This window comes from Pygoscelis adeliae, unplaced genomic scaffold, assembly GCF_000699105.1.
Source record: "Pygoscelis adeliae isolate BGI_AS28 unplaced genomic scaffold, ASM69910v1 Scaffold186, whole genome shotgun sequence".
Lineage (NCBI taxonomy): Eukaryota > Metazoa > Chordata > Aves > Sphenisciformes > Spheniscidae > Pygoscelis > Pygoscelis adeliae.
In genome coordinates this window covers 1,385,381-1,398,364 of record NW_008825071.1, presented here as the reverse complement: position 1 = coordinate 1,398,364, position 12,984 = coordinate 1,385,381, and the positions used below count along the sequence as shown (strand labels likewise).

General features: G+C 42.4%; 1 protein-coding gene across 1 annotated transcript in view; it reads left to right on the top strand.

Annotated features, from left to right (window-relative positions):
* DUSP22 (dual specificity phosphatase 22) overlaps window positions 1-12,984 on the top strand; it is a 45,448-nt gene that overhangs the window by 6,064 nt on the left and 26,400 nt on the right. The window contains 2 exon segments of the mRNA XM_009326520.1: window positions 1,118-1,151; window positions 9,343-9,425. Of these exon segments, the coding sequence (XP_009324795.1) occupies window positions 1,118-1,151; window positions 9,343-9,425 (117 nt within the window).

Here is a 12,984-nt window from a genome sequence, read left to right as displayed (position 1 = left end):
CTGGGGCGATAATCCCCGATGAAAAGTCCTTCATGACTTTCGGAACTTCGCGGCTGCTGGACCGAGCAAAATGGGTGGAGTTTTCCCTTTAAATAGCTGCGCCTGAGAGACTGTTGCTGCTGTTGTGGTGACACTTGGGTGTTGCTAAGGCTTTAGGAAGTCAGCGCTGACATATCTGTATTGGTGGCATGCTCTGCGTGCACTGAAGAAAAATGGATTGTACGGTTTCACCACCACAGTTCTGGCCTCTTCAAAGGATGTGGGCGTGGGTCAGAGACTTCAGGTGGCAGAGAACAAAATTCTTAGCCAGAAAATGTGTCTGGGGGTTTTTCATGTCCTTACTGCTGTTCCCAGGTTGGGAGGGTTATGAGAGGGCGGGAGGGGTAGCACTGCAGTGTCACCTGCCTCTGTGTGTGTGCGTGCACGTGTCCTCAGACTGCACAGGCTGGTCCTTAGGCTGACCTTGAAACTCCCCGGTTAAAGAAAGTCCTGTAACTGAGACCTGTGCAGGCTTCTGGGAGTGTTGGGGTAAGTGGGTCGATCTGGGAGAGAAACATGCAACTCGAGGACTTTCATCAATTCTCTTTCTATGTGAACACACAACTTGCTGTTTGCAGCGATTTCCTCTATCGAAGAGCCCCACAGTGCTGCAGCCCCTACTTGCATGGCTTTGCACTTCAGAAGACTTGAAGGATGTCGTTTTGCAGTGCTTTGTCCAGCTTCCTTAGCAGCTTTAGGCAAATCACCTTTTCTGTATGAAGTTTCATCATTAGTTAAATGAGGGTAACTCTTATCCTGCTGCGGGGGAGCAGGGGCGTGTTGCGAGGCCCACTTCGCATTTGTAAACCACTCTTGCTATCCTTGGAGAGCCTCCATTATGTGAGAGTCCACATGATTAACAACCCCCGGCTGTCAAGGAACACTCAAAGCGTGGTGTACCTAGAGCGATGTAGTTTGAGAAGATTGCAAAGAGGCATAAAATGTTGTCAGTGCTTTTTAGATCGCATTTGACAATAGTCTGCTAAAGTAGTATGTTCCATCCTGTATGCAAATTGAACTTTGTCAAATTGTCTTACCACAAGATATCTATATTTGATACTATATTTCTTTCTCACAGATTCTGCCTGGCTTGTTCATTGGCAACTTTAAAGGTAAGATTAGTTTTATCATTATCTCTAGGATTACTTAGCAGGGGTCTTAAGGTGTTGTTTCGCAGGCGCATGGAATTCTCTGATGTCTCTGCAGCTTCTTTAACCCCATCTTGCTTCATTTCTGGATTCACCTGGTAGCACTTAAAGAAGAACTTGTTTGCTCTCTCATCCGTGCGCTGTGCTGCAAGTACTTTAAGAAGAGAAAAATGAATACCATCTCCTTCGGAGCATGCTTCAGCTGGAATTCCTAAACATTGGCCTGCCTTAAACGATTCCTGTGCTTGGCAGGCAAGCCTGTGAGCCGGGCAGATTCTTTGTAAGCCTTATTTCAAGCCCTCCTTATAAGTAAAGGCTTAGTATGCCTCCCGCTCATTGCTTTCGTTATTTTGGTTATTTATAACAACTGCTAAAGAGTTCTGTTATCACTGCTTGCGAGACTGATAGGTCTGCAGATTGCTGTCTGACCACTGATACTCATGCTGTCCATGTCTTGGATCTAAGATTCTCCAGATTTTTTTCCTTTTTGCATGAGGTTTATTTTTTGTGTACAGAAAGACAGAACCATATTTAGGAAACACAGAAAACTTTATGTAGACATCCAAATAAATGACCTGTTCTCAAAGCACTCTGTTAGCGTCAGTTCCAGCTGACTGTCCCTACTCAGAAGTAAAACGGTTGTGCCTCTACAGTCGTTTTGATACATGTAGACCCTGTATTTCCTATGCTTGGGTACAACAGCACAGCAGGACTAATAGGGGCTACTGCGATATCCTGTCCTTCCTGGTCTGTCTGATGTCACAGCTGGTCTGTCAAGATTGGACAGCATCTGCATTGGATTTAGGTGGTGCTGCATCTCCTCTCTGCCTTGTGCACACCCTTCCTCCCCCCTCCATCCTGAAACCTGTGAGTTCGGTGGTTTTTGCCCAATTTACCTGCCTCTGGACCTGCTGACCCCTGTTGCTGGTCCAGTGCTTGCTGCCCCTTCGGAAGTGGAGCCCATCACCTTGAGAGGCAGCCCGGAGGTACATGTGAAGTTAAAAGCTGCCTTTTGCCACACTGGGATGCAAACACAAATACAATGGCTAGTGTGTGAGGGGGAGTTAATCATGCCATGGTAAGGAAAATGAGAGGATGGAGGTGAGTTTACACTGGTGGAAGTAGGTAATGAAAGGAGGAAAAAAAGGAAAATAAGGGGAAGAGGATAGTTTTGAAAACACTTTGGATGGACCACTGCATGTGCCAGTGACAAAACTAACTTGGTCACAGCCATGTTGCTTCCTCTTTTTGTTGTCTTTTTTTTTTCTTTCCTGTCAAGTAATTTAGGAGAGGGGCAGGATGGGAGGATGTTTGATAGTGGAGTCCTTTAGGTTTCAAGCTGTTTGGCAAGGTGGGCAGGATGGGCCCAGGGAACGTGGCTCTCAGTCTGCCCCACTTGCTGGGGTAGCCCTGCTGGTGAGCCCTTGACAGTCCGCCCTGGGGAGTGAAACTCAGCCGGAGCATCTGTTTCTTGGTGCAGTTCTGTTTTCAGCTGAGGAATAGTTTGACCAGCTGAGGGGAGTTGGCCCAGGTTGCGGAGTGAGTCAGCATCTCTGCCGATGCCAGGGCCTGTGACCCCCTCGTTCGTGCTGCTCTGGCCACTCAGCTGTGTGCCTTGCAAATGGTCCTTAAATGGCATGCCAGGCCACTTCTGTGCATAGAGTAGAGGCGTGCACATGAAGGTGGTGTGAGGAGGCGGTGTTTCTGGGAGTCTCGCTGAAAAAAAGCAGAGGCTGAAATGCTTCAGCTACCTCCATAAAAGAGAGTAAGGATGGGTTGGCTTTAATCTCAGTGTTTGTGTTATGGAGTCTGTTTTTCAAGTTGATTAAAAACAGAAACAAAATGTTTGTTTATGTATTGCTATGACCTTTGCTCACACTGCATTTAATCACTATGTTCTACCATCATGAGTATCTGTCGTTATAATCTCCAATTAGCTACCATACCTGGAGAGGAAGAGGGAAGATTGGTGTTATAGTACTTCACTAATACAAAAGCAGACCTTTCGAGTTCTGTCTTTTTCTGCATCTCCTGCCCCTCAACACCCCCGCCCTCTGCCTCGCTGCTTAAGAGCAATTGCAATGAGCTCTCTGTGCAGTGAAATCATCCCGTTCAGGAGCAGGCTGTTGGTTAATCACCCGTGTATTTTTCTGGAGGAGTTTGATTACCTTGTTCTTGGGGCATGTTCTGATTTGTGGCGTTTTTTCGAAAAGTGACTAATGAATTTTGAGACTGCCATGAAGGGGATCATTGAAAAATACTCAGCAGCAAAACAGTTGGGATTGGTTAGAGTATCCTGATTTGGGCAGCTGAAATGTCTAGATACTTTTAAAGACATGGGTTTACAAAATTATTTCCTGTAATGCACTTTTGAGCAGTCTCCTATTTCTTCAGTTTGAGACCAATAGCTTGAATTGAATAAAGTTACATCTTGTCAGTAAGAAGAGTAACACTGAATCCCCGGCATTGTGCATCTCACCCGGACACAGGGCTGAGGCATCGTGGCACCCTCCGGGTCTCTGTGCAGGGGGTAGAGAGGAGGGAGCTTCTCCAGAAGGTGAGTCAGGGGAATCTCTCTGAATCGCTCTGATCTGCCCTCTGGAGGATAGCCTCCCCTCCTTTCTCCAGTGACTCTTCTGGGAGCCTGGGCAGGCAGGGTTTCCACACCTAGGTCGAAATACCGTTCTACGCACGCTTCTGTCTCCCTGCTGCATGGGAGACCGCTGGGGACACTGACAGAATGGGAAGAGGCACAGTTGTTCCAGATGGGTGCCTTCTTGCTGAGTGAAAGCAGGATGTTAAAGATGTTAAACGCTGTAATCCTGGAGGGCTGTTGTCCGGAGAAGGCATTCAGCAATTGTTCCGATTGGGGAATTATTATTCAATAGGTCTGCTTTATGTATAGGGTTTCTTACTGTCTTTTTAGGCCTAATCAATTTAAAAACAGTCCATGACAGAGGAAGTGCAAGCACCTCCACATTTGACTGGGAGATAAACTGAGGCCCAAGAAAAACTTGTGAAATAAATCTGTGGCAGAAATGGGAGTTGAGCTTGCTGCTTCTGGTTTGTCTGCTCCTGCTGCGCAAACCTTTAGGCACATAGAATGAGAGGGGCCTTTGTAACCACCCTAGGGTCCTTAGGGTAGAAAGTTATGTGTAGTCCTGATTATGGAAAGCACTGAAGTACATGCTGAAATCCCCCTAAGTCCGCAGGACTTGAGCATGTCTCTGGAAAACTTTCCTGAAGAAGCATAGATCTCGGCATGTGCTTAAGTGCTTGTTATCTTATAAGATCTATAAGCATGATTCTGCTCATCAATAGCATGTTAAAATTGTGGTATGTTCCTGAGAGAGTGTATTTGAGATTGCACAGCTAGAGGGCAGAAAAATTCAAGAAGAACCACAGATGTCCATACAAAATACCAAGACTGAGTTTGGTCTGAAAGCTCAGAAGGAGACAGAGCTCTTGGGCTTCTTCAGTGAAAGTTAAGGAGGAGTTATTTCTCTGCAAATGGGAGGATGGGGGGGCTAAGAGAAAAATGAGGGAAGAGAAAGAGGAAGTTAACTCTTCTTCCTACCTCTAGTTTGGGGGAAATTTTGGTTTGTTCTAGTTGTACCTTACAGATTAAATTCAGTCCTCTCAAAAGACAAAGAATTTATTGTGGGATTACATGCCCACGTGTCTTCTGCACTGGAAACCTGATGTCCCTTGAAAGGCACCTGTGCTCACGATGAAATAGGTGCTTTGTTCCTTAAGAGACTGATATGACAGGGCTGTTTAGCCTGTTTCTCTGCACAAATAGAAAAAATACCATTTCTTCTGATAGGAGGTTCTGAATGGGTGCTTGTTTGGTTCCAAACCGAAAGGTGTAGCAGTAGCGAGCACCAGAGACTCAAGAGTGTTTCTACCTTGAATATTAAAGAGCTTGTGTCCTTCCTTGCTTGTAATCATATTTGGAAGATTAAAGTTTTTCCAATGGAATATTTGGGGGCTTTTTGATTTGAAGGGGAAAACCACAATATGAGGTTTAACTCCCCCCAAAGAGTCCAGTGTTGCTGTGGATGAGCTGGAGAGTCTTGGGAAAGTTTCTGCCCTTCCCGTTACTAAGTGTATAAAAAGGCAGTGCCCACCAAGTGGTTCTGCTGTGTTTCTAGATCCAATTAATTCCTGTTATCAGCTGCTTAATTTTTTGGGGGAAAGTTCCCTTTTCTACAGCTTTATTTCAGGTACTGAAAACAGGAGAGGGTGAAGATACCATCCCCTTTTTCAGGTTCATCTTTTGAAGGAAGACATTTTATAGGTACTCTCATTAAACAGAGTACTGGACCCTTCTCTGCACCTTTCTCACTCCCTGAAAAGGTCCTACTGAGAGGCTGGGACAAAACACGATTAGAACATAGTGTGAAGTGGGGACAGGAGATGTGGAGTTTTTGTGTGCTTAGTTTCTGTGTGTGTGTGTGTGTCTCTCTCTAAGTGTGGATCGCTGGACTCTGGAACAAAGCTCTCCCAATGGGAGACCATTCTCAGTAATAGCTCTTAGTGCTCTAAACCACTGGAGAGGAGGTTCTCCTTTAGATGTCTATCTCTAGTTCTCTCCAAAGCAGAAAGTAAGTGTGGACAAAAAGTTGCTTTATTTAAAAAAAAAAAAAAATGGTGGCGATGATGATGTAGTCTCTATACATCTGCAGATTGAGACTCAATACTGTTGTACGTACTGGGCTGACTTGCCTTCTCTAAGCACTTACCTTGGTTTTGTATACATAACCTAAAATTTTATACTGAAAACTTAATACTTACTAGCTTACTGTGTTATAGGAGCATATCTGTCGTTTCAGACTAACAACAAAGTCAGAAAGGTGGGCTTTGGAGGAGGAAGAAGGAAGGATGTCTTTAGTTTGGGATAGCTGGCTAATGGGAGGAAAGGTGACAAAATGAAAAGAAACTTAAACTAATCTCACTTATTTTGTGGGGACATTTAATCTTCTAAATTCACAAGTGAGTTGCAGTTAAATGTTGGAGATCAGGCCCATATCACTGTAATGCTTTTTCCCCCGTTCCTGGCAGGATGCTTTTGTATTTTGTTGTTAGCAGTAGAGGTGGAAAAGACTTTACAGCTGTTTCTTCCCATCTAACTCTACAAAGGGAGAAATCTTTATTCCTCACCTTGCATCTCTATGGCAGTACTAAAATAGTAAAGTAAGACAGAATGGTTGTATGTATGTTTGAGACTTCATCACCTTAGTATTGGAGTCCTTCAGTCATTGATGTGTCTTAATTGGAGTGGTTGGAGCAGTATTGTCTCCCTTTTGCATGTGGGGGATGGAAGCACGCTATGCTAGGTTATTTGCTCCCCAGCCACACACTAAAGCTTCCCAGAGCTGCAGGGAAACAAATTCTGACCACTCCCCCCAGGCCCATTTTGATGACTTTGCCATTGCTTTTGCAATTAAGTGTTTGCAGCTCTCTGTGTATGAGCAGAGGTTAAGCTCAGAGTCATAGAATGAAATTGAGGGAAAAGAAGCTGAATATGTGCATGGGAGGGAGGGAGGAAGAGTCCCCCAGTGTGAACTGTGTCCTTTTGTGTGAAGAGAGAGTTTCCTGAAGGCTTTACTCAAAAGTCCACACCAGCTGAGAAGCGTTTTCACTGTATGAAACAGAATAATAGGTAACCTACTGTGAAGAATACTACTACATTTGAGGGACCCTTTAAGGGTGCACAAGATGGACTCTGATAGGTTTCTTTCATCTTTAAATTTGGAAATGGGGTGTTTCATGCTGTGATTTCAAAATGTGGGCCTGCATGTGGTTGTACAGCGCTGTGCTACAGTAAATAAGTTAGAATTGCTGTGGTAATGGTGATTCCTCAGGCTTTTGGTGGTCCTTTACATAACCCCTTAATTTCTTTTGTAATTTACGGTATGAGACCATGAGTGACAGGGTGTCTGATTTGTACTGCTGTTTAAATAGCTTTGTCGTAGTATCTGTGGAGACTTATGGCAGGTGCCAGGGGAACCAGGGGAATTTCCCCTTTGTAAACTGTTTAAAGCTTAGATCCAGATAATACAGTCATTGGCTGGGAAGCTTTTTCTCCTCTACTTTTGTGATTTGAATGGTTGTTTCCTAACTATATTGAGGATCTGCTGGTTACCCTGGAATGTAAGTCTGGGATAGCCATTTCCAGTTTGTTTCTAGGAATATCTGAAATCTCACTGCCTTACTGTATAGTTTTGATTTGTTGAAATTTCTTTAGCCTAAGTTCTTGGTTAACTGAAGAACTAAAATCTTTCAGTCCTTTTGAGTTGTACTGTGTCCATTAGGCCTTTCAGACTGGTTCAAAGCAGTCAACATTTAGTTTGGATCATATCTCCTTTTAAAGCTGTTTGCCTTGTGTGGCAAGCCATTTCTTATCATGTGGGTCATACTGATAATTAGAGATTGGGGTCTCATTGTGCTAGGTATGCGTTGGCACCGTGAGTTCCAGCCAGCAGGCTCTGAAATCTGCCCTTAGCCTTTGGAGAACAGAAAGCAGTGATTTTTTTAGGGACGCTTAGGCTGGCTTCTGGGCTTGCAAACCCTTGCCTGGTTAAGTGTTCTCTGAGGAATCAAGACTGTCCTATAAACTGTTAAAAAATCTGAAGGTCAGGTGGATTAGAAGACCTCTACTGGCAAACATTAGCGTTTCTTCTTTGAAATGCTCACTCTGAGATTTTTAGGAAATTTTAATTGTTCTGTGAAGCTAGACCTTAATTCTGTTTCAGACAGAATTTGTGTTAATTCCCTCCTGAAGGATTAGACATCTGTGTTGATTGTGCAGGCTTGACCAGTAGCAAGTGAAATCAATGCAGTTTTGACTCTTCTCTCCATTTTATTAGCCTTAGAGAAGCTTTCATAATTGGATTAGGTTTAAATTTAATGGCCTGTTATTGTGCACACGTGGATCTTGTCTATGGGGCAGTATAATTAAATGTCCAATTCCTCTTTGTGATGTAGAAAAGGCATTGAAACTTTATAGTAGAGTGGAATAAGATGAAGCAAGAGATGCTAATTGAACTCTTGCACGTACATAAAGAATGTACAGGTGATGCTATTGTTATTTTTGTACCTAGAGAGAGCCGGTTTGAAACCTTTGTGGTCAGTGCTCTTTTTTTGTGTGTAACCAGGCTAATGTGAACAGATTGTACAGGCAGATTTGGAAGGCAGGTGTTCACATCACAAAACCACTGCTGTAATTGCCATGGTGTGCTGTGCCATTCTCAAGCAAAAAGGTCAAAAGTAAATGGACGCAAACTAATTTTTACCTGTATTAGTGGTTCTTTGAGGTCATCTTCTGGCATGCTTATGGTTTAGTATGGGGAAAGTTGCTCACTGATGACAGATAATCTGTTTTACCTTTCTCATAGAAACAAACCTATGCTTTCTCAATATCTAGCATCAAATTTTCAGTCACCCCAGTTTGCTTTCCAGTTTTGAATGTTTGAAACCTCTTGGTTACAGGTCTAGGAACCACCTTTTCACAACTGTACTTCCTTGCTGTAGCATTTTGCTTTTTCATACATTCGATATCTTTATGATCTCTCTCTCTTCAGACTTAAAATTATGGTATGTATTGGCTAAATGCACATTTTTCCCTACTAGTCTGCAGGAAGTAAGAATCTAGTTCTCGGCTTGCCCATTAATACCTCGATTCAAGAGATACGCTTGGCTTCACTTCTCAGACCTGGATATCACAAGGTCTTTCTCCCAAGTGAAAATATATCTCCTGAAGGGGGATTTGTGGGTAGAGAGGAGGTAAGCTATTTCTTGTACAGCTCTGACTGCTTGTTCAGATGGCCATCACCTGCACGTAGGCATACACAGACTTACATTTCAGATGCAAAATACATGAAACTTCTGACTTAAGAACACATTCCTGAGTCACTTAAGTTTGTTCTTTATTTAGTATATAATTTGTTTTGGAGTTAGAAGTGTGTCTTCCCGTTACCCGCTCGGATGATGATGTTCTAAAACAGCTGCATTTGGGGTTTTGCTTTACTTTATGAAGCTTCAAAAAGAAATGTACCGATGATAAGTGATTTTCAACATGCACAAGGGGAAGGGGAGTGGGTCTTTTCAAGAGATTAAAGAAATTCTCTTCCTTTTTTTCCCTTTATCACAGATGCCCGAGATGTAGAGCAATTGAGTAAGAATAACATTACGCACATTCTTTCAATCCACGACAGTGCCCGCCCTATGCTGGAGGTAAGAGGTGTGGGGGACTCCATGGTAAATCCTTACTTTGCAGTTGACTGTTACAGTCATCTTGGGGTTAATTTCTTGTTCTGTACAATTGGTGTTTTGAGATCAGTTTTCTTGTGGAAATGTTTGACAGCTGTAGTTTTGGGATCCAGTCACAGATTTTGTTGTTGCTGCTGTTATAACAACAAGAAATCTAGCTGACAAAGGAAAGGACAATTACAGTGTCAATCAATATAACACAATAATGGGATTATGTTATTAATTTAATAGTAAAGGTAAGTTTCCTTCTGTGTGGAGTTCAAGCATCACATAAACAACAACATTCCTTCTCCACCTTCCACATTACCAACCCTCCTTTGTACTTGGGCCCCTTTCTTGAATCTTTATAGCAGATGGTTGCATAAGAGGTTTCCAGTCCTTTTCTGTGTAAAATAGCCTTATTTAGGCTTGGGGTGTGGGACAAACCAGTGCTCCCTCATACAATACATCTAATATAGCAGAGTGTCTGTAGGTCTCCAGCACTTTAACATGAAGTATTATTCCCCATTGTACCGAAGGGAAGCTGATCTGAAGAGCTGAAATGATTTGACTTGCTGTGACATCTTGAGCAGCGAAAGAGCTGGCATCAGGCTACAGGTCTCCTGTGCTGGGCTGCTGTGCCAGCTTACCTTGGAAGGAGGGGAGTTTGGCTGGGCTTTGCTACACCTTAAAATCTTGCTATTTGATTTATGTTAGGAACTGTTGTCCCCTTAAATTTGTTTGTTCCTTCCCTGCATTCCACTTTTCATGAAATACGGCAGAATAGTGGGTAGGGCAGTTGCTCGTGTTGCCCTTCAGATGCTGGTGGGAATCTCTGCTTTTCATTCTCTTCATGTAAAATGTCTCTAGTGAATTCAGTCCTTAAACTACAGAATTTCCCCCTCTCCCAGGCAAGTCAATAGGTAAGCTGAACAAAAGGTGTCCCTAGTATGTCACGATTAAAACCAAAATCAAGTTAATGGTGAATTCAGGATTGACCTTGAACTGGGAAGTGTGCTGAAGCAGAGCTTTAGCTGTTGACTTTGTTGTACTGTTCATTTGACTTCTGTTGTGCCTGATGCCTGTCAAGTCTGAAACATACTGAATTTCAAGCCTGCTCTTAGTTGAAGAGAGAAACAGTTGTACTGAGTAAGGGGGATGTAATGTTTCCTCTAGGGTGCTGTTCTCTCAAATGAATAGAAGCTTGCTTTGTTTTATTATCATGATTAGAAAAGTAGGAAGGCTAATTATGGCACAGATCAGCTGCAGCCTCAGGCCAGTGTTTCTTGTGGTGGTGGTAGTTTTGGCAGCCCACACGCCGCCACCTCGCTTGTGGTGGTGCATCTGTGTGTGGGGCTGCATGGTAAATAGATCTGGGAGCTTTTGTGGGTTAAATATAACCAAGTCACCATTTCTGTCTCTAGCTACCCCCACAAAAGACATGAAGGATTATATTTACCCAGATCTGTTCCCAGTCTGGTAAGCAGCAGTGTCTCAGAAGTTACAGTGGCATGGGAACAAGTAGTGGCTGGTTGAGGATGGACTTGCTTTATTCACCCCTGCATCTAAAAGAAATGTTTCTCCAACTGTGTCTTCTATTTTCTCAGCATGCAATATACTCCTTTATGTGCTGGTGATCTGGAAAACAACTGTTAAAACTTTTCTCCAGTTCTTAAAGTAGTGGAAGGATTGCAAGTTCCATTTGTTTGGGAGCTGAGCTGATTATTAATTACTTTATCATTCATGGTCTTACTGCGTTGCTTGTTTGCAAATAAACGCTTCTGTTTAGGAACAAGGGCCTAGAAAACATCTGTTAGGTTGTGTTACTTCCTTTGTTATTTACATCTTTGCCAGGTTGTAGGTAGGTTTGTTTACAGCTTGTGTATCCACACTGTGCTTGGGCTCGTTCTCAAGTCCACTGAAGTCAAATGGGAATGCTTTCCTTGCCTGTCTCCCTCTTCCCCCCCAGATCTCACTCTTGGAAAGTGAGGGCTTACATTTGTGTTCAGAAATCCATCTGATGTCATTCAGACCTTTAAACATGGAATTGCAGTGGTATGAGAATCTTTTTTTTCCTAAAGTTCCCTGTTTTGTGTGTATTTATGTGAATGCTGATCATCTGTAAAAAGCTGCCTTTTCTTGGACTGTGCGGTAGTTGCATTTGCCTTTGCTAACAATATTTTATATCAAGTATTTCCTAATCAACCTATAGGAAATGCTACAAATATTTCATTAAACAAAGCTTTCTGTGCGAGCCATGGAAGGTGTTTTTAGATATTGAAAACTCAATAGTGTTGTAGTAACATGTTGTCAAAGAGAACTTGGCCTTTTTTTGGCTGTCTGTGGAACAAACAAATATGGATGCATACCTTAGCTCTCAAAGAGGTGACAAATTGCCCACATCTTGCTTGTCAGGTTTTGGAGTTTCAGTAATGACTGTTTTGATGCAATAATATTTCTGATACAGTACTTAAAGCTGATAGTGGTGGCTAGAGAATGAAAATGACCAACTTGGCTTCATTGTCCATACTCAAGAAATAAAAGCAAATGTCAGTGTATGTGGTGAACACCAACTTGTTACAGGTTGTAAAATTATTTTCTACTTTAATAACTTACAGCATTGCCCTTCTCTGTGATGTTACAGACCATTTTTACATGATTGTGATTAAAATATTCACAGTACCTTTTAAAAAGTGTGCTTTTCTCTGTGCTTTATATACTGCAGTATTTGGATATATGTTGCTTTAGTTCTTCATAGCTTACCAACTTACTAGAAAATGAATGAAGAGTTTCACAAAAATATATTTGTTATATTGGTTTAGGTTTCATAGTGTGTGCCTATTGAGAAGTAAATTAAAACAAAGAACAACGTTTTCTTACTGAAATTTGGTTTCAGACATTATCTCAATGTTCATTTACAAACCCTCACGGATGTCTGATTTATAGGTGGCTCACAATCAAAGTTTGGCCTTAGGAAGCTATTGCATACTTTCATGCTGGAATAACTGGAACAAGTATGCTTAAAAATCAATTGGATTCTAAGACTTTTTATACCTTTAGACATTGGCAGCCTGTATTAAGTACAAGACACAGAATTGTTTTGTAAGACTTCAAGTGATTTAGACTGGAAGGAATTTGCCAAAATCTGGCCTGAACTATATTGCTCCTTAGCTCTTTTTGTATAAACTGTTTCAAGGAAATTTGTCCTCTAATAAAACCAAACCTAAAATTAATTTATATTTAGAGAGATCCTAAGGCTATTATTCCAATGAAGTACACCATTGTTACACAGGATCTTAACCACTTAGGGAAGCATTTTGTAGTTTGAAGATGCACTTTTATAACTCCATCAGAAAAAACTATAGGTAACTGGTGACATGTCGAAGAGAAAGGACTGCATGCCGCGTGGAACAAGGTTTGTTATTTCAGATGCACAGAAGTCACCCCCTGAGTAAGAGCGGTGTCCAAGAGCATCATGTGTGTTCTCGCAGAGGCACAAAGGCAATTGCCCTGGTGAATCAAGTTGGCTCCTCCAGAGCACTTT